The sequence below is a fragment of the Ctenopharyngodon idella genome, chromosome 1 (genome assembly GCF_019924925.1).
Source record: "Ctenopharyngodon idella isolate HZGC_01 chromosome 1, HZGC01, whole genome shotgun sequence".
NCBI lineage: Eukaryota > Metazoa > Chordata > Actinopteri > Cypriniformes > Xenocyprididae > Ctenopharyngodon > Ctenopharyngodon idella.
The window spans coordinates 40,688,413-40,709,460 of record NC_067220.1 but is presented as its reverse complement, the minus strand read 5'-3'; the positions used below and the strand labels follow the sequence as shown (position 1 = coordinate 40,709,460).

At 39.0% G+C, this 21,048-nt stretch overlaps 2 protein-coding genes across 4 annotated transcripts in view; both read right to left on the bottom strand.

Annotated features, from left to right (window-relative positions):
- LOC127510448 (N-acyl-aromatic-L-amino acid amidohydrolase (carboxylate-forming) B) overlaps positions 1–21,048 on the bottom strand; it is a 30,061-nt gene that overhangs the window by 5,666 nt on the left and 3,347 nt on the right. The gene's annotated exons all lie outside the window — the stretch shown is intronic.
- On the bottom strand, positions 1,076–17,683 carry LOC127510440 (N-acyl-aromatic-L-amino acid amidohydrolase (carboxylate-forming) B-like). Of its 3 annotated transcripts, none has more exons than XR_007929642.1 (8): positions 15,810–17,683; positions 13,233–13,468; positions 9,205–9,400; positions 8,778–8,871; positions 8,576–8,683; positions 8,379–8,491; positions 1,376–1,502; positions 1,076–1,263 (listed from the first exon to the last, which is right to left on the bottom strand). XR_007929642.1 is itself a non-coding variant. In XM_051889952.1 (7 exons), exons 1-7 carry the CDS (start codon positions 15,936–15,938, stop codon positions 4,394–4,396), a joined length of 1,074 nt encoding a protein of 357 aa, XP_051745912.1. In that variant the 5' UTR covers positions 15,939–17,683; the 3' UTR covers positions 3,532–4,393. The 3 variants fall into 3 exon arrangements, 1 of the variants encoding a protein (XP_051745912.1); XR_007929643.1 differs by having other exon boundaries at positions 1,076–1,174; XM_051889952.1 differs by lacking the exons at positions 1,076–1,263; positions 1,376–1,502 and adding an exon at positions 3,532–4,591.

Below are 21,048 nucleotides of genomic sequence, written 5' to 3'. Positions count from 1 at the left end.
AGGCTATTCAGATTTAGCATTTTCCTTCAGGTCAGTCCTATGTTCATAATGAAAAATCCGTTTGAATGTCCGCTGCGATTTAACATTTAATGGGTTTTCACGCGCCCTGCTGACACTGACAGCGCTAGTCAAAGCATTTGTCATTTGCGTCTTATTCCATGTTCACAACGAGTTTCAGTATAAAAGTCTTCGCAACTGAGTGACTCGCTCATAAAGACAATCTTTGTCGCCATCTAATGGCGTAATAAATGTAACTTCTGTTGCTGTTCACGGTCAGGGACTATTTTTTCCAGCGGAAGGAAGGCTTTTAATAATTTTACTTCATGAAAGTTGCATTGATACATATTTTTTGGCTTTAATAGTTGTACTGTGTAGTAACCGTTTTATAAAAGCAATAAGCCCCGTGAAGCCGTGGTTTACAGTGAATTTATAACAGCTATAAATTCACTGTATTCACCTGTTATAAATTCACTGTAAACCACAGCTTCACAGGGCTTATTGCTTTAATATAAAATAATAATAAAAATTACAAAAACACAACAAAATTACTAAAAAAAAAAATAAAAAATAAAATGACACTGCGTAGAGGTGGAAGTGTTTATAGAAAATGTTCCTCATTTGGATTAATCTGAAAAATATTCCACATGGAAAAACTTTACGCATTCCAAATATACTTGTCTGATAAACTAAGACAGAAGACGTGCAAGTCACTGCTTTCTTTAGTAGACAGTTGGCATGTCTTTGATCACATAACTCAAATCAGCTAGAGTCTTTCCTAGAATTCCATGTAAACTGTAGTGTGGCAGTTTCCAATAAAGTTACTGGCCAACTAGCAGTGACAGCTGTATTTATTACGCCAATGTTTATCCATGTGTATACCTTTAAGAACATGTGCGCATGGTATTAGTTCATTAAGCTCCAATGCTAGAGTGACTTTCGCTCTTTGCTTCAGAATGAAGTATTCTGTTGCTCTGTTAAACAACGTGCATTTATCGAAGACCATTACAAGCTGTCTCACGTTTCTACAACAACATGCAACATATCAGAGCAAAACTACAAAAGGAAAAACTCCTACCGTTATTTTTAAGATAGAAGTAATGTTGTTTCACTCCTTCCTTCAAATGTTTTCCCTCTAATCGTCTTACTGAGTGAAGTTGCACAAGGCATCAGAGACCTTTGGACACATACGGTGAGGTGTGACAGGGCATGCGTGCTGACACATAGTTAGCAAGTACAGGACTAATCTAGCCGCAGGGGATGCACCTACACACACACACACACACACACACACACATACACAGACCCATGAACAGTTTAAGACATTCTTCCACAGTTGCTCAAACACAGTAAAGTAACATTCAAAGCCATTATTTACCTCCTCCCCTGCCTCGCCTTCAGTCACCAGTGCTGGATCATCTTTCACACATGATGTTACATCAACTCTCTTCTACTAGCCAAGAAGCTCCCGCATGAAGCCTGTGTTTTGCTGACTCATGCATGTACTAAAAAGAGAGTGTGTGGAGGAAAAGCAAGAGGGGGAGGAGAAACATGACAAATGAGAGGACTGCAGAACTTATAGACTATTACCTAAACATTACGACTGTGCATGACAGAGAAAGGCGGAGAAGCATTTCGTAAACAAACCAGTATTTCCTGTCACAGTTTCCTCCTATTTCCCTAGTGCATGAACAGCTGCTGTTGCAGATGCTAAAAATCCAGCTCTTATGACTCAACAGAATGAGATCAATAAAAAATATAGAGGCAAGCAGCCCAGGCAAGTCAGTATCCAAGCACATGTGGAAAAACTGACCAAAATTAACTACTTTTGAAAGAATCAGTCCTGTGATATGCTTGTGTCAGACTTTAACTTCTTTGTTCAGAGTTGCCCTATTATGATCGTGTTACCTTATAATGCCACCTAGCATTGAAAATTCAGAAAATGTTGCAGGTTTTCTCATAATGTTCTGTTGTCCATGTGTATCAAGTTTTGTGAAAGATGGTACACAACCAATTTCATGCAAATCGGACCAACTGCTTAGGACGAGCTTAAAAATGTAGGCTTTTCAGAAAATTTGAATGGTGGATTAATTTTAAATATAAATATAATACTGTTAGAAGTTTAAAGTAAGCATTCATAAAACACATTTTGATATCATGCATGGTTGCAGGGTTATTAGAAAAAATGTAAAGTTGCTTATACTACCACTTTGTAACCGCTTTTGACAAAATTTTGTACAGATACTCATTTTCACATGAGCTGCATCCGAAAACTTAAAAAAATGCTGCCTTTGGAGGATGCATTCCAAGGTAGGAAGGCATCCGAATCCAGTGTTAGCTTCACTTCCTGTCTCCTGAGATACCTTCATCTGATCGATTTTTGAAGGCAGCATTGATGTATCCTTCACTGCCTTTGATATCCCACAATCCTGTGCTTTCTATTCTGTGACAATTGAGCTAAAAAAATAAAGATGGCATCTGAAAGTTGCTGGTCAGTTTGTGTGTAAATGTACGTTTTTGACAAACGTTTTCTACTTCTGATGTTATTGCTAGATTACAATACTACTATTGTAGTAATTAAATATTTGCTTAGTTCTCACCAAAGCTCGATCTGTTTGCTGTAGATCGTTGAACGGTTACGCTGCCTCAGAAATCTGTCCAGAATCGTGATGTGAGTTGCCTTTATGCGCAAAAGCTGCCTGCAAAGTCATTGCCTATAAGGCAACGAGGCAACAAGTTAGCTACCTAAGTTTTCGGGCGCAACCATTAGGTAAGCCAATCAATTTTGATGTTATTAGCTGCTGAAACTTGATTGGCTACTCTTTAACTTGTCTGAGTGATAGGAATCCACCAAAGAAGATGCATACCAATTTTAAACCTCATTGATTACACAGTGACAGCTTTATTAAGGATTTTCAGTTCTAGAGCAATTTTTACTTGACTTGGTGTGCATCCTCAGATGTCCTGTGGTCTATGTGTATCAGGTTTCATTAAGTTTAGGCATTACGTTTAGGAGATATTGGTACATTTGTGAAAAACGACACTAGACTATTTCATTCGCACGCAAAACTCTTTTGGTAACTTTTTGCCCGCACCAAAAAACAGCCTATAAGGAGTTCAAAAAAGTAGTTTTTTTTTTAAATCAGTAAATGTTTTATAAATGTTATTTCATATCCAAGGATTCAGATCCAAGGATGATTCTGGGGGAAAAAATAGATTCTAACCCATGTGGTTCCGGAGTTAAAAGAATACACAAAGGACCTTATTATACCACAGCCTAGTGTCCGACAGATGTGTGTTCACTTGCCATCCTATTTTGGTGTCTCTGTGACGTACAGTCTCTGATGCTCAAACATATTTAGTGCAAAATAAGGAGAAAAAAAAAGAGAGGCAAATCCTACAAATACAGTAGGTTTACAGCAATTCTTTCGAGGACCCCTAATAAGCACATTTCGTCTGAAATATAGACACAAAATGTTTGTCTGCAGTGATCTGTAAAAACATGACCCAAGAAAACATAAATGATCCTTAAAATGAAACAAAAATATGTAATATGCAAAATTATTAACATGACAAACTTCCATGTTTGTAGTCAACATATAGTAAACAGAAAATTAAGCCCAACCCCCCCAAGCAAAACTCTGTTGCGTAGAGGTAAGAAAGCTGCTGCCATAGTTGTTCCATTTTTACCATAATGCTGTTTAAAGAGTAGAACGGAGTACAATACAATCCCAGGTAACGCGAAGAATGCGGAAACATTGTTAATTTACATATACTACTGCCATTATTGGCCAAACGCACTTGCATAACGATCTAAAACTATTTGGATTTGTTCGGACTGCTCTGTCAACTGAATCATCTGAATTTTTACCAATAAGAACCTACCCTTCAAGTATACTTAAACTATACACTATTATACACTAAAAAGTGGGCCAATTTAGTCCCAAGTAGTATTAAAAAAGTACACTTACAAGTATACTACTAGTAAATTGATATTAGTATACTTTAAAATATACTTAAAAATTAACTTTACTTAAGTATACTTAATAAAATGAACTTGAAGTATACTTATTTTTTGTAAGGGATATTGTAAAAGCCATAGATGAATTTGTGCTAAAAAAAATGTAATTTATGATTGAACGCATGGCTATGCGAAGAACGAAGATATGCATTTTCTCCTTCCTTTTACAAAACGGACAAGTCTGTTTTGCTGTGTAAGCATGATTTTACAATTATTTGCAATTTTCCTAAGTTTAGTAGCAGATGAAAATTAGCATTTAATTTTCATAAAGCTACAAAAAATCATTCATCATTTTAAAATCATTTGAGACATTCTGTGTTGTGAAATCATCTGATTGATGTTAGATAGTTTGGTAATCATACAGTTTTTTCCTCTTCAGTGTTTCTGCACTTGCACCGTTGGAATAGTCAGTGTCAACTTTTTTGCCAAGTGAAAAGCGATTCCCTTTTCATAGTAAGCACACTCATTGATAAAGAAAGGATGAAGTGGCTCTTCTTCTTCATACTTCACAGTTTCTCCAGAAAATGACAAAAACAAAGGGTCACCCTGCTTGAGGAGACAGAAATCTCTGTCCTAGAGAAAAATATAATGAAAATAAATTTTTCGATCAGTTTCACATAAAATGACTGTCACATTTTACCCTCTTTTTACTCTACATTTTACCCCCCCCCCCCCCAAAAGACCTATATATATTGCATTATTTTACCTATTTAATAATTATATTGATATTACACCCATTAAGATATTGATCCATTGATCTATAAAGCACATTTGCATATAGACATCATCCTATTTATAATTCAAATACTGCAATATAATGATTTTTTTCAATCTAACTCAGCATAAAGGCAGTACAAAAAATACTACCATGATGAATAAACACTTTACCATTTTAAAGGGAACCCCGGGTATTAAGATTTGGCTTAATATAACGTAAATGATGTCTCTTACTGAAATATGTAATAGAAAACCCATGTACGTTATTTAAAAAATCCATGACATATTTTGGACAATGGGGGGGGCGCCATTTTGTTTAGGTGCACAGTGCATTCTACGTCGATGACATCAAATGGTTGCATTCGGTGAGCTACTGACGCTACCCTGTTGCTATTTTTACCACAACACAACTCGGAATATAATATACAATGCCACATTGTGCAGCTTTTGGTTGTAATTTTCAGTCGAAGGGCAACAAGAAAAGTCTTCACTGCTTTACTAGCGATAAGAGTAGAAAAGAATGGGAAGTTGTGAAGAATGTTCTCTCCACTTTAGCTCTGATGCCTTTGAGGTTTTTAGTAGACCACAGCTACTGAAAGAGCTTAGAGTTGGCGATGGATATAAGTTTAGGCTTTAACCAAATGCCGCGCCTGTTGTGGAGCCTGACGAGGGCAACCCATAACACATCTCGATTGAGACTGCCTCAAAGCTCATGTGTGCTGTGATGCACGGGATATCTGTGATTGCATACAACAGCAGCATCTTCTCAGCACGTTTAACTGTGTAATGCATTCAGGTGACATATCAGATGATTTTTGAAGTCAGACGCTTCAGACGCGCGTCAAATTTGCTCTATTCACGCGTTTAAACAAAGTGTGTTCAGACGCGAATTTGCGTCATGGGAGGGGCTTCTGCCTGGCGTGCTACCTGTGCTACCCAGTGTATTTGCCGGCCTCCTTGCTAGATAATGGTGGATATGAATGTTGCTGAGAGAGTGGGTTGGCTTTATTTACTCCGGAAAGCCCATCAGCGGCGTCGGTGGGCTCGCCGTGTCTGGGTTCACAAGATTATCCAGAGACGCTTCCAGTTTGGTGAGTTTCACCATTTACTCCTGGAGCTGCGTCTGGATGACGGCTGCTTTCAGCGGTACTTCCGTCTGTCTCGGTCCCAGTTTGATGACCTGTTGGCCCGCATTGGTGCGCGGATTTCGTACCAGGACACCAACTACAGGCGCTCAATTCCAGCTGCAGAGCGCCTGTCCATCTGTCTTCGGTCAGTAAATACTAATATATTCTGTTCTGGTTGGATTAATTAGCATTTGTCTACAACATGAGGTGATCCGAGCCTATTTTAAGCATTAACCTATTACCGTTACCATTACCTATTACCGATATATAGGGGAGAGTGGGGTAAATTGAGCCATTTTTTGCTCAAGTGGTCTTTGTGCCAAGCCAATAGAAATCAGATGTACAATGACAATATCTTTACGCATTTAAGAATGTTTCCTATCAGATGAAACTATTAGAATTTATCTCTGACATAGATTTTGAAAACTAGGGGCTCTCAAAAATAAGTGGTCATGTGTCTCAACATGCCCCAAGTATCTTACTAATCAATCTTACCCCACTTTCCCCTATATATATATATATATATATATGCACTTTGATCTGTAATCAATAGATTTGTGTTTTGTTATGAAGTTGACTGTCTAATATAATTTATTTTGCAAAAGTTTGTGATTTCATGTCCAGGTACTATCCATCCTATCTGTAATCAATATGCATGTACTAGTAAATTATTGTTCAAGAGCGCTCTATAGTGGTTTTAGTGTGCCATCTATAAACTGTTTTGCTGCTGTAGCAAACAAATCTCAGCATATGGTAAAGTAAAACATTAAGGGTTAGTCCATATAATTATTATTTAGTACTATATAAGTACAAGTACATTTATAGTATTTATAACTGTTTTTTCAGGTTTCTTGCCACTGGGGACTCATTCAGGACCATCGCCAGCAGCTTCTGGGTTGGTGTTTCCACAGTCTGCAGCATCATCCCCGACGTGGTCACTGCCATCTGGGACTGCCTGGTGGGGGAGTTTATGGCTGTGCCCTCCACAGATGACTGGAGGTCCATTGTGGAGGACTTCCATCAGCGGTGGAACTTCCCGCTCTGCTGTGGAGCACTGGACGGCAAACACGTCGTTCTAAAGGCACCCCCCCAACTCAGGATCCCAGTTCCACAACTATAAGGGAACTTTTTCTATAGTTCTCCTTGCGGTTTTGGATGCACACAGTCGCTTCCGGGTGATTGATGTTGGGGGATACGGCAGGACGAGCGATGGTGGGATACTGGCCAACTCCGCCTTTGGTCAGGCGCTTCGTAGTGGCACACTCCATCTGCCACCTGACCATCCAATACCCGGAGTGGACCACAGAGGACCCCAGCCCCATGTCTTTGTTGCAGATGAGGCCTTCCTTCTGCGAAGAAACCTGATGCGGCCATTCCCTGGGCGTGTCCTTCCCAGAGAGAAGCGCATCTTCAACTACCGCCTCTCCCGAGCCCGGCTGGTGGTGGAGGATGCCATTGGGATGCTGTCTGCGCAGTGGAGGCCGTACCGCCACCTGATTGAGGTCCACCCTGAAGTTGCGGAGAAATGTGTGAAGGCGACATGTGTTCTCCACAATTTTATAAGGTCCTCAGCAGCGAGACAGGCACCTGCAGTGAGGGAGGTTGTGCAGTGAGGGAGGTTGTGTTGTCCACAACAGTTGATAAGGTGAAGTCTCGATAAAAATATGTTGACACATCATAGATCTCAGGGTGGCCACACACAGCGACTATCAATTTGTCCTCCATCTTTGTTCTGTTCTCCACCGCTGATCACATCATAAATACGCAACTACCAAAGCAGAGTCCCTGATTGGTTAAAGCGCTGCGAATATTCGCCAAAGTTCAGATTTTTCAACTTGGGGGTCTAGGGCGTCAGATGCTTGATTCGCACGTCAGACGCGTGAACACTCAATTCGCGCGTCAATGGCCGATTCGCGCCACAGGACATCTAGACGCGCGTTTACATGTAAATCAGACGCCCCAGACGCGTTCGGTGTGAACACAACATTATCGCTAGGAAAGCAGTGAAGACTTGCATCGCTTCTCTCGTTGCCCTTCGACTGAAAATTACAACCAAAAGCTGCACAATGTGGCAATGTATATTATATTCCGAGTTGTGTTGCGGTAAAAATAGCAACAGGGTAGCGTCAGTAGCTCACCGAGTGCAACCATTTGACGTCATTGACGTAGAATGCACTGTGCACCTAAACAAAATGGTGCCCCCCCATTGTCCAAAATATGTAATGGATTTTTTAAATAACGTAAATCTTTCATGGGTCTTCTACTACATATTTAAGTAAGAGACATCATTTATGTTATATTAAGCCATACAAGTCTTAAAACCCAGGGTCCCCTCTTTTTTTCAGATTACAGTAATTAGAATGAGATTTTTTTTCTCCTTTACTCTAAGAAAAAAGGGTTTAAAAAATAATGGCCCTAAAATAAGCTTTTTTTTATGACCTGGGCATGTTCATTGATTCACAACAATTTTGCTGATTTTGTGTGTAAATATAATAAAACAGCAGAACGATCGGCACCTGCAGCTGAGGATGAATAGCAGCTGTGAGAGTCCGAGTCTCGGGATCTCTGGGATAATCAATACTTTTGATAAACTTGAAGGCTTCCATATCTCCACCTTCAAATACTGTTCCTGAAAGCAACATAAAACACACTTACTAATGTAGTATTGCAGAAAATACACAAGTAAGCCACATTTGCTTAGGTCTTACAGTACCTGAGTTAAATTTGTGGATCCAGTCGATTGTCAAGTCGACAGCCTCTTTCATAATGAAATAGATGTCAGCCCTGACGACACCATGCGGCTGCGGCCCGACCTCTATTGCTACAGAAACACAAGTCATGATTCTTGTCATCTGAGCATGCATTTGTGCTTCATTACTCAAAAAAAATGCACTGAGATGATCACCATCACTTACTAATGCCATGCTTGGATACAGACTCCAAGTTATATGCATCACTAATCTGGAAATCCAGTACCAGAACTCTCACAGGCACTTTGGTTATCTTAGTCTTAAATGTGCACATGACAACACACAACATCAAAACACACATGCACAGACAGGAAAAACCTACTCCTCATTGAATATGGTTGTACACACATTTGAAATGGGCGATTAACAACAACCTAGGTCTGTGTTTCTTAGCTGGTTTTGCTAGAATATTTATTTTTCTATCCCAACCATGCATGATTATATGGTTAAGTTGTGATAAATGCTCTTTTTTTGTATTTATTATTGTTTTTTCTCTTGCTGTCTGACCAATTTTAGGTCACAACAACCCACCAAGAACAACTGACCTGGTTTACAGCATGGAGTTTATTGAGGCACACTGTGACGCTCTTGCCTGTAAGTATTTGCAGATGTGCAGTGTCAACCAGTCACTGGATGTGTAATGGATGAGTGTGAGGCCCATGTTAGATGTGGTGTTATGGAGGTCACAGATCATGTCTATTGCATCTGCAGACTCCTTCGGTCCCAGCAGATTGTTCAGTTCCTGAGCGCGTCGGACTTCATATGGGCTGCTGTCTGTAATAGGAGAACTTTGAGAGAGGTGAAAGTAGATTAACATATTTGCATGTATAAATATATATTGCTTGACTCTCTCTTGAGGGATGAGAATCGAGCATCTTCACCTTGTTGCTCGTGGTTTGGGTCCTGAGGCACTGCGGGATCGATTGTGGGGATTATAGGCAGAGCGTGTGGAGGAGTCTGATGTGAGTTTTTTTCCATTTCCGGCTACCCCTGCTAGCTCTTTTGCTATCATGTTGGTTCAGGAAGCCGCCCTGTGGCTGCTTCCAACCTGGCTGAGAACATTTTAATGTGGTGTGTCTAGTTCTCAGGAATTTGATGCATAGAGAGGGTCGAGGTGGGTGTTATTAATAATCTGCTGCCCCGCATAGCCTTTTGTTCCTCCCAGATTTCCACAATGAGGTGTCAAGAGCAATTGTTGTTCAGCATGTTCCTCTGTGGCAGGGGTGTCCAATCCTGCTCCTGGAGGGTCACTGTTCTGCAGAGTTCAGCTCCAACCCCAGTTAAACACACCTGAACTAATCAAGGTCTTACTAGTCAACTAGAAACTTCCAGGCAAGTGTGTTGGAGCTGGTTGGAGCTAAACTCTGCAGGACAGTAGCCCTCCAGGAGTAGGATTGGACACCCCTACTCTAGGGCTTAGGTTCAGAGGATGGACTCATGTTAAAGGTGCCGTAGAACGTGTTTTCAAAAGATGTAATATAAGTCTCAGGTGTCCCCTGAATGTGTCTGTGAAGTTTCAGCTCAAAATACCCCATAGATTTTTTTTAATTCATTTTTTTAACTGCCTATTTTGGGGCATCATTAAATATGCGCCGATTCAGGCTGCGGCCCCTTTAAATTCTCATGCTCCCCGCCCCCGGAGCTCGCGCTTGCTTTAAACAGCATAAACAAAGTTCACACAGCTAATATAACCCTCAAAATGGATCTTTACAAAGTGTTCGTCATGCAGCATGTCTAATCGCGTAAGTACAGTGTTTATTTGGATGTTTACATTTGATTCTGAATGAATTTGATGGTGTTCCGTGGCTAAAGCTAACTTTACACACTGTTGGAGAGATTTATAAAGAATGAAGTTGTGTTTATGAATTATACAGACTGCAAGTGTTTAAAAAATGAAAATAACGACAGTCTTGTCTCCGTGAATACAGTAAGAAACGATGGTAACTTTAACCACATTTAACAGTACATTAGCAACATGCTAACGAAACATTTAGAAAGACAATTTACAAATATCACTAAAAATATCATGATATCATGGATCATGTCAGTTATTATTGCTCCATCTGCCATTTTTCACTATTGTCCTTGCTTGCTTACCTAGTCTGATGATTCAGCTGTGCACAGATCCAGACGTTAATACTGGCTGCCCTTGTCTAATGCCTTGAACATGAGCTGGCATATGCAAATATTGGGGGCATACATATTAATGATCCCGACTGTTACATAACAGTCGGTGTTATGTTGAGATTCGCCTGTTCTTCGGAGGTCTTTTAAACAAATGAGATTTATGTAAGAAGGAGGAAACAATGGTGTTTGAGACTCACTGTATGTCATTTCCATGTACTGAACTCTTGTTATTCAACTATGCCGAGGTAAATTCAATTTTTGATTCTAGGGCACCTTTAAGTGAAAGTCATGGTGAGATGAGGCGCTTTCTTATCTGGTCCAGAGCAATGCTGTTTTTCAGCATGTTCCTCTAGGGCTTAGGTCCAGAGGATGGACTGATGTTAACTGAAAGTCGCAGTGAGATGAAGCGATCCACTTTCTTGTCTGGTCCAGAGCAATGCTGTTTTCAGCTTGTTCATTTGATGTAAGGTCTGCTGATGGTATCTGAAGGTGTTATTTGCAGTGAGATGATGCGACCCCTTCACTTTATAGGATGCCCTCCCTCCAGCATAGCTGGGGGTTTTAGGCAGAATGTGGCTGCTAGGATGAGGAAGATTGATGGATTTAAAAGCTGGTGTTTTTATAACACTTCCATCAGTTCCCCCTCCAGCATATTCAGTTGGGAGGTGTCGTGTAAACATTTTCACTATGTTGGCATGCTTCCTAAAAGTTCGAGGATGGGCAGATTGACACAATCTAGTGGATTTTTTAAAAATCCCAAATAAAAGATATCATTGGCAGCCCCCTCCAGAGTAGAGGGTGATAGTGCAGTATAGCAAGCTTCCTTGGTGAACTTGCGGCGATACTTGTGGTCTGTTGGGTTGAGATTGACCCTCCCCAGTTCAGTGACTGGGAGTTCCATGAAAAGGGAACATCTTAGGGTTATGTATGTAACCCGGTTCCCTGAGAAGGGAATGAGACACTGCGTTGTGTTGCCATGCTTTGGGCATGCCTGCGTGTCTTCCTTCAGACAATTCAAATCTGATGACGTGTAATGCAGGCACCCTTTTATAGTTCAGGTGCTCCATGTGACCTCATCGGATTGTCGTCGGCCAATAAGACTGACACAGTGCCTCATTCCCTTCTCAGGGAACCAGGTTACATACGCAAACCTAAGACTTTTTCCCAGTCATCTCAATGGTAAAAAAAATTACACAATTTGAATTTACCTGAATTCAAACTACAGTTCTGAGAATTAAGAGGTGTAGTGTCTGGAGCGATCAAACACAATTGTAAAAGTCAATCACCCATGCAGGCTCCGTAATGTCTGGGTTCCCCACTGAGCGCTATCACCCCTTCTGCACCATTTGCTCTCCACATACATTTCAAAGACTCTGAGGAGACAGGCCACTAGAATCATACATTGTCTATAAAAATGGATTATTTTCCATTAATTCATTGACAACTTTGTCTAAATGAATGATCATGCATCTCCCCAGTACATTTTGTGCATTATATCTGTTTGTATATTGTTCTATTGTATATTGTAAAGTCTTATAAATGCATGTGATGATACTTTTTGATATTGTAGTCCAGCTAGGTGGTGTTTAATATCAAATTACTCCTTGTTTGACTTACATTTCGATGGACATCACAATATCATAGAATGCATTGTATGTTTGTTATACTTATCAGAGTATAAATGGACACAAACCTACTAGTTAACTCCCCCCATGCAAATGAACTCACTTTCAAACAAAGGAATCTCCCGCCAGAGAATTGCACCTTTCTCATTGGTCAAGCCAAGACGGAGGGGCGTAAAGTTTCTGTAGAAGTTAAATAGCTCTGAGCAGATCGCTGAGTGCTTCTGGCTCTTCTCTTTTTTCCTGTGGATACTACGGATTGCGTCACGTGAGACCCCACCCGGCCCCCGAGCTGGGCTGGCAGGCCTCACTCACTTTATGCAGATCACACTGCCATGCACAGTTGCCTCGACCACAAAAGAGTCAAATTAACAGCGCAAAGTTTGTCGTTATTTTCTTTATTCAACGCAGAAGATATTGATTACAACTTCCACACCAGCGGACTGAACCATCAAGGATTTCTCCTGAGCCTGCAGATCCAGACAGCTAAAGCATTTGCAAGTATCATTTCACCACTAAATGGCGATTTAGTATTAAGATTTTGAACCCCTTTGTTAACAAAGGTGCTTTATAGTATTGATGCCCAAGAGGTGTTTCAAAGATGGACTTTGGTTAATTTGATTAACTCAAATATTTATAATTAATTATAACGAGTTATGATTAATTATTCATAATTCTTTTGAGCTAATTTGCTACAGAGGGAAATGTGAAAAACTATTGCATTGGGGGAAAAAAATCTGAAAATAAAAATTTATTTTCTTTAAGCATAATGTAATTTCTATTTTCTAATTATAACAAGCTTTTTTTTTTTTTTTACTAGAGATTAACCCACATAGAAAACTATAGTCCATGTTGTAGTTCCTCATCTCACCTCAGCGTGGCTCTGCTAAAGCAGCGATTCATATCCGTGTCAATATATCTTCTGCACTCTTTCACAGCCCGTGGGTTTGACAGCACAGTTGTTACGGGAATCGGCCACGCACTGTCTCCCTTCTCTTTCCTCTGTCGCTCCATCTCCTGCACCAGATACACACCTGACAGCTCGTTGCCATGGGTACCACCACATATGGCCAAACGACCCAGTGCTGGCAGGAACGCCGATGCCATCTACAACAGAAAAGTAATAACATTCTTATTTTGAGCTTTCAAATGCCACATCAAAATGTAAATGTGTGTCTTGAAGAATTATTGTATAATGACCACATTTAGCAATTTGTGTATTGATTCATATTGCATAGGGACATTGTACAAAACGTATTTTTTATTATTATTCTTAATTATTTATGAATGATTCATAAAATTGCATTTGCATAAGATCTACTGAAAAGGGTGAGAACAGGCGGAAATTGTGGGGCGGGGCAGGAGGAGGTTGTCCCCTCCAATATAATACAGAGCCGCAGGTTGCGTTTTATTTTTTGGGGCTACTTTTATAATTTACCGTGGCCGCCGAAATGTTTACCTGTAGACAAAGAAAATGAAAAAGGATGCTTTTACTAATGTGCATTATTCTTGTTATGATACCTTGCAACCTAAGGACGTAAGAGAGTTGGTACGTTTGATGTCACAAACTATAACATGAGTTTCACCCACAGCAGAGATTTCAAGGCTTTCACACAGTAGAAATGAACGCGACAACAACCAAAGCATGTTGCTTATAAGTTTGCATGTTCTGCGTGTCTCTGTTTGAATGAATGGCATTGTTTCGTCTACTACACAAACTCAAACACACCTGACGCTTACTGTTATGTGAACTTAAGAGCTTTCTTCACAATTTCATTTGGAAAAACACAACAAACCGCCAAGAGAAAAGTGCGATTCAACCAACACGGCGATAAGCGGCAGGTTGTGTATGAACTGTTATTAGGCTAATATTGTAGATCTACCGTTGTGTTGGGTTTTGCTCAATATAATGTTAAGTGGCAGATCAGTGGGCTTGCTGAAGTTAACTATAGTGAGAAATGTTCTCTAACCCAGATGAGACCTAAAATACTATGTGGAGGACACAAGAATTTAATAATTATATTATGACCGCATGGTGAACCTATGAACCTAACTCGTACTTAAACAACTGTCGCTTTGTGTTGTTGGCCAGATAAAATGAGAGAGAAGAAAAATTGACATTTTGGCTGTATTATTTGTGCCCCCTTCAAAAATTGCTCTTGAAAAAAATTTCTGTTTATTGTCGCCCTCCAACTATTAGTTGAAATTTATGTCCCTGGGTGAGAAGGAGGTGTGGGCAAATGCCATTCAAATGCAAAGTATAAATGCAGTCTATAGAGCTTAATCTGTACTGAACACTGTTTTATTCCACTCAATTTTTATTGAAACTCACTAAATCATATCATTATGTAGTTGACTGATGACTCATAGTTGGAGATGATTTGTAGAGCAGATGAGAGAGTTAATAGACTACAAAACCATCATTAATAATCCAATGGTGGTGGGCAAAAGAACAATGGTTTCTTTGAGAAAGAGAATGACTTGTTTTGTGTTACTATTTTGCATGGCTGACACAACAGGCAACACTGAAAATGCACTGTTAATGAGAACAAAAGACAATTGTTAGGCTTAAGAAAAGAGGCAACAGTGTTTGAAAAATGTTCCTCATATTGGATGAATGTGTATCGTCACAAGCTGCTTTCTTTAGTATATGGTTACGAGAATCATTCCTAGAATTCCTTTCAAAATTAGTGGAGTACCTTATTAAGTCAATTTTTACTTCCATTTGGCAAGTGTTTATTCATGTGTGTCGGGCGTTTCCTCCGAGGAGGCAAGGGAGGCATTACAATATTAAATATTACAATTTATCGATATTAAAAAAATAAAACAACGAAAATGTTACAAAATTTGACGTTATAAAGTGTAAAAGTCACTCGTTTTTCTGAAGAAACACTGTCAAACAGTGACACCCGTAGGTGAAGTTACAGCGGGGAGTCTGCGTCTCTTGTGCCTCCCTTTAGCACAGAAATAAAGCAGAGCCCGTATAGCATGCGGTGGCTTTAGTGGGAGGTAATTAAGAATTAACTTAACCAGGAAAATTGTGTAAATGGGACATAAATGAGGACGTTGCCTCCTCATTTTAAAACACCACCGCACACCACTGATGTGTGTATACCTTTAAGAACATGTGCGCATGGTATTAGTTTGTTAAGCTCCTTTGCTAGAGGGAGTTTTGCTGTTTTCCTTCAGAATGAAGTATTCTGTTGCTCTGTTAAACAACGCACATTTATCAAAGACCATTACAAGCTGTCTCACATTTCTACAACAACATGCAACATATCAGAGCAAAAGCTACCAAAGTGAAAGGAAAACCTGTTGTTTCTAAGACAGAAGTAATGTTGTTTCACACTTTCCCTCTAATCGGCTAACTGAAGTTGTGAAGTGGGTCCTTTGGACACAAACAGTGAGGTGTGACAGGGCATGCAAAACATACAAAACAGTTATTTACCTCTTCCTTCTCTACCTCGTCTTCCGTCACAAGCCCTGGATCATCTTTCACACATGATGATGATGTCACAGAAACACTCTTCCACTGACCAGGGAGCTCCCGCATGAAGCCCGTGTTTTGCTGACTCATGCATGTGCTTAAAAGAGAGTGTGTGGAGGAAAAGCAAGAGGGGGAGGAGAAACATGACAAACTAGAGGACTGCAGAACTTATAGACTATTACCTAAACATTACGACTGTGCGTAATGACAGAGAAAGGTAGGGAAGCATTTCCAGTATTTCCTGTCAGTTTCTTTCTTCTTCCTTAGGGCACTAACAGTAGTTGTGTGGGAGAAAATGTAACGGTCAATGCGAAAACCCAGCTCTCACAATAAGATTAATAAAAAGCATAAATTTAACAGATGTGTACAAAATATTTGATCTTGTCCAAAATCTCTCTTCTTCCTAATTGCAATGGTCCATGTTCAGTGTCAAGTTGTTTGTCACACCATCACTTTGATCAGTGGTTCTCAACTGTCTTCGCTTCAGGAACCAGTAACAAAAATATTCTTAAAATTGACACTGCAAAAACCAAACAATGTGCAAAATTATTAACATGACATAGGCTCAATGGGGAAATTGACAATTTTGTAAATGCATAAACAGCAGTTTGAGCCTTACATTTAAAACAAACTCTGAGACAAATATTGTGTCAGCCTAATGATAGCCATATTGTCATGTCGCAGATAAATTTATGCCAAAATAATGTGTAATTGGCCATATTTTTTATATTGGGTTAAACTTCCTTTAGGATACACTGCAACTCAATGTTTATTTTAGCTAGCATACTCTGCTGCCATCTTCTGGAAAGTAGATTATATTGTATGTTCAGTCCTATCAATAATCATTACAAACGTATAAGCAGCAGTCATTGCGCCAATTCTTCCCCCTCCACAACTTCAATTACTATTAACTTTTATGACTTAATGGGCAGGTGAACTTGTGAAGTGATGTTAATGAATTCTCATACATGATTATGCTTTAAAGTATTTTGTCCTGATTCACACAGCAATCAAATTCTCACCCATCTCTCCCATAATGGGTATGTTGTTGACTCAAACTAGTTAAAAGATATTGACTAAAAAATATATTTTAGAGCAGTTCAGTCTCTTGTTCAATCAGCTTATCACAATGACACATGAGAGCAAAGGAGCTTCTGTTTTTTTTTTTCAACCATTTTCTCTTTCAATCTCAGCAGCAGTACCACTCGAACTGGCAACCGCACTCAGTCAATATGATTGAAAGGGGTAATTTACGTGACCTAGGGTTGATTTAAAAATACCCCAGAAATTAAAGATGTGAGATTGCAGAGAGCTTGAATGAAATCAGGTAGTCCTTTGGGGTTTGGTTCTTCTCTTGTTGAAGCCAGAGAAAGCACTCTTTAAACTAGCTGTGTGCACAATGGATGCAATCAGAGATAGAAGCAATCTCTGTTCTGAAGAGTTAGACATTTGGACCCTGCTGAGAGCTTCGGCAATAAGAGTGCTGTGAAGACAGATGCGGTACTGGTGACATGTTGTGGAGTTTCAGTCGAGACACACAGGATTCGTCTCATTAAATACAGCCTTTTTGAAGCTTTTCTCTGAGCACCATGAGGCAATTTTCTCTCTTCATTCTCTGTCATTGTATGTTTTTAACCTGTGGATCTCAAAGGGTTCTCCTTCAGAAACCAGATTGAATGTTGGACAAAGTGACGATTAATACATTATATAAAAACAATTTAGTAAGAAGATAAGATTAACCTTATTTTTTTATTAAATTAATAGTAACTATTCCTTTCATTTATTTCGTACTTTTCTGGTATTCCACTCAAATCTCTTTATAGTGTGTCTGGAAATCTGTTCAATCACCACCCATGTCCAGCAGCCACCAGGACGTCCTCCACACCAGCTATCAGTGTAGTGAAGATGGGGCTGATTAGGACACAATGACGGAAAAAAGCCAAATTTGAAACACCCAAGAATTTTTAATGACCACACAGAGTCAGTTTAGGGAAGGACAGTGCGTTTTAATAGTAGCCTTTAATGTCTCGTTCATTATACTGATTCATTAAAACCAATGCAGGCCCCCTGTTGGCCTCACCAACACCTCTTCCAGCAGCAACCTTTGTTTTCCTCAGGAGGTCTCACTGCAGAATGATAGCTTATGGCAGAAGTGAAAATGAAGAGGAAAATTGATAAATATATGTTTTCTTTTACCTTGCAATTTAATTCATGGTTTTTGAGTATGAAGGCATGTCACGCAACTTGTCCATGTTGGTATCTGGTATTTAGACTATAGCTTCTACCAAGCAACAAATGAATTTGCACTAAAATACAGTTTAATTGGATGCTCACCCTTTGACTTTTATTTTGCTATCGTTGTCATGCCTGCCAACTGGAGTGCCTGTGATAGCCACCAAAGGGCATTCCTCCTGTGTCCTTTACCGTTTCATGAACTACATTTCCCATAACCCTTTGCCAGGACTCATTATGTGCTGATTACTTCCACCTGTTTGTCATTATCTCGTTTATTGTTTGCCTATTTAAGCCCTGTGTGTTGATTTGCTTGTTTTGAAGTCTTGTGTTTTGGTTTTGCCTTTCTCCCTGGTTTCCTGCATTTCCCTTCTTGCCTGTGTTTTTCTGCCCTGTTGTCTTTTTGGATTATCTGCTGTGTTTTGTCCTATTGCTTGTTTTATGGATTATGTTTCTGGATTGCACCAATAAAAGCTGCATTTGGACTCTCAACCTGTGTGTCTCTGAGTAAGTCGTGACAATCTTAATGAGCACAATTACATGTAATTTATTTGCATTTTGGACTGTTTTCCCCTGCTGACCAGATGCTAACCGATGCATTTTTGAACCACACTAGGGCTGCACAATTTGGGGAAAAAATCCAACTGCCATTGTTCTGGGGGGGAAATAATAATAATAATAATTAATTGCGATTTAAAGTGTGATTTTAAAAAATTTCAAATTGCTGTGCTTGTTTGTAAGCCTGCACAATTTGGCCAAAAAAATTGTTACATATCAATATGAGTATAAAATAATAATAATTATTATTTTTATATAAAATATTAAATAAAATAATTCACTGTAAAATAAAAAAACGAGTATTTTAAAAATTACATAATTTCAAAATAATTTTATTTTAATTTTTAAAATTACAATACTAATATTTCTGTCTGTCTTAATTCATCTTGAAAACATCAAGGTGTTATTTTGGCGGAGAAGCGCAGCTTCTCTTTTGTTGACAATAGCAGGTGTATAAGCGCATCTCATTACAAGTTTGGGAAGATGGTTGGCGCATATTGTGTTCCCAAATGCACATTATAAGTGACATAAACTCAAGATGAGTTCACGTGGAGCAGCATTTACTGCGAACTATGGACGCTTGTTTTCGCTACTGATTAAAAAAAAAAAAAAAAAAAAAAAGGTAATTGCAACTTCTCACAATTCTGAAATTTTTTTCTTGCAATTGCGAGTTTACATCTCGAAATTTTGACTTTTTTTCTCAGAATTGTGTGATATAAAGTTGCAATTGCGTGTTGTAAAGTCAGAATTTCTCAAAATTGCTAGTTTATATCACGCAATTCTGAGAAAAAGTCAGAATTGCAAGATATAAACAATATCACGCAATTCTGACTTTATAAAATGCAATTTCGAGTTATAAAGTCAGATTTGTGAGATATGAACTGTCAGTCTTTTTTTTCCTCAGAATTGGATTTTATAACTAGCAATTGCAAGTTTATATCTCACAATTCTGAGAAAAGAAGTCAGGATTGTGAGATATAAACTCGTAATTTCGAGAAAAAAGTCAGAATTGTGAGAAAAAAGTCAATATGTTTGCAAATGTGAGTTTATATCACGCAATTCTGACTATAACTTTCAATCGCGAGTTTATATCAATTCTGAATTTTTCTCAGAATTCTGACATTTTTCTTGAAACTGCGAGTTTATTTCTCGCATTTCTGACTTCTTTTCCTAGAATTGTGGGATATAAACTTGCAATTGCGAGTTATAAGATCCAATTCCGAGGAAAAAAAGACTTTTTTCCTCAGAATTGCGAGTTTACATCTCACAATTATGACAAAAGAAGTCAGAATTGCAAGATATAAACTCAAAATTGTGAGATAAAAAGTCACAATTATCTTTTAAATTGTTTTCGCTTTCGTGGCGGGAACAAGCTTCCATAGTGAGACATATTGCGATTTCGGTTTTATTTTGATCAACTGTGCAGCTCTAAATGCAATTGAGAATTCACATTTTAAACATTCACCTGTTGATTGGTGATTCCCCATCAGAGTCCATTTGCAAAAAAACACCCTAATACACGCACTTGCATTGTGCCGTTTGTCATTATTCCCCCTTGTGAAGTAAAGGAAGCAACTGTTGATCTGATTCATTAAGTGTGCTTCAATCAGAGTTTAATCCCTTTTAATTGGGAAAGCTTCTCCCCAGGCACTGACAGAGAGTGTGAAAGTTGAACTCCTCCAACAGGCGTCAATGGAGGTTGCCAGATCTGCATAAAAGGGCAGCTTCTTCCCGGAGAGCTCAAACACCTGCGGAAGCATCAAAGGATTAAATAAATGGTCGAAGATGAAAGGTACAAAACCACCTGAACCCTGGGTGCGTGGTGAGATGCATAACATGGCCTTTCTGTGGTTAGAACACACACAGACAAACACAGGCATGAGTAAACACACGTGCACAAACATCCACACGCACCTACCATATAGAAAACACAGAGAGTATGCTTGTAACTGATTTCTGTGAAGCACACAATATACAAGGTTGAAGGTCATGTCTGTCAAACTCCATAACAGACAAAATATATCATAAAAGAACTCCGTATGAGTCATGCACATATCTCAAAAGAAAATGAATCTTTATTCACATGATATTCCTCTCCACCAAAGCTCTCCATGTTAATCTGTTCCTGTAAGACTATTATTACATTTCTTTTATTTTATATCTTGACAGACCTGTTCTTGTTTGGAAGAGTTGCATGAAGATTCTTCAAAGCTTGATGTGAAGATGCATAAATAATGACAGAATGTTTTTGATCTCTTTTTGCCATGCAACCAAAGGGATTGACAATGATATTTGAATGTTGCACTGTTGCACAAGATGTTCTTGCGCTGAATTTAAATTTGCATCACACTAAGATATTTTGCGTCATCTGTCAGCTCAGAGACAAAGATGTGGAAAACGTTATGGAATG

Bases quoted from the DNA above. Each gene is read 5' to 3' on its own strand.
- LOC127510440 (XM_051889952.1), bottom strand. From the start codon at position 15,938: ATGAGTCAGCAAAACACGGGCTTCATGCGGGAGCTCCCTGGTCAGTGG. The intron at 8,872-9,204 runs GCAAGAGCGTCA...TGCACATTTAAG, and splicing joins ACATCTGCAAATACTTACAG to ACTAAGATAACCAAAGTGCC. The intron at 8,684-8,777 runs GTAAGTGATGGT...GTGTTTCTGTAG, and splicing joins TGTATCCAAGCATGGCATTA to CAATAGAGGTCGGGCCGCAG.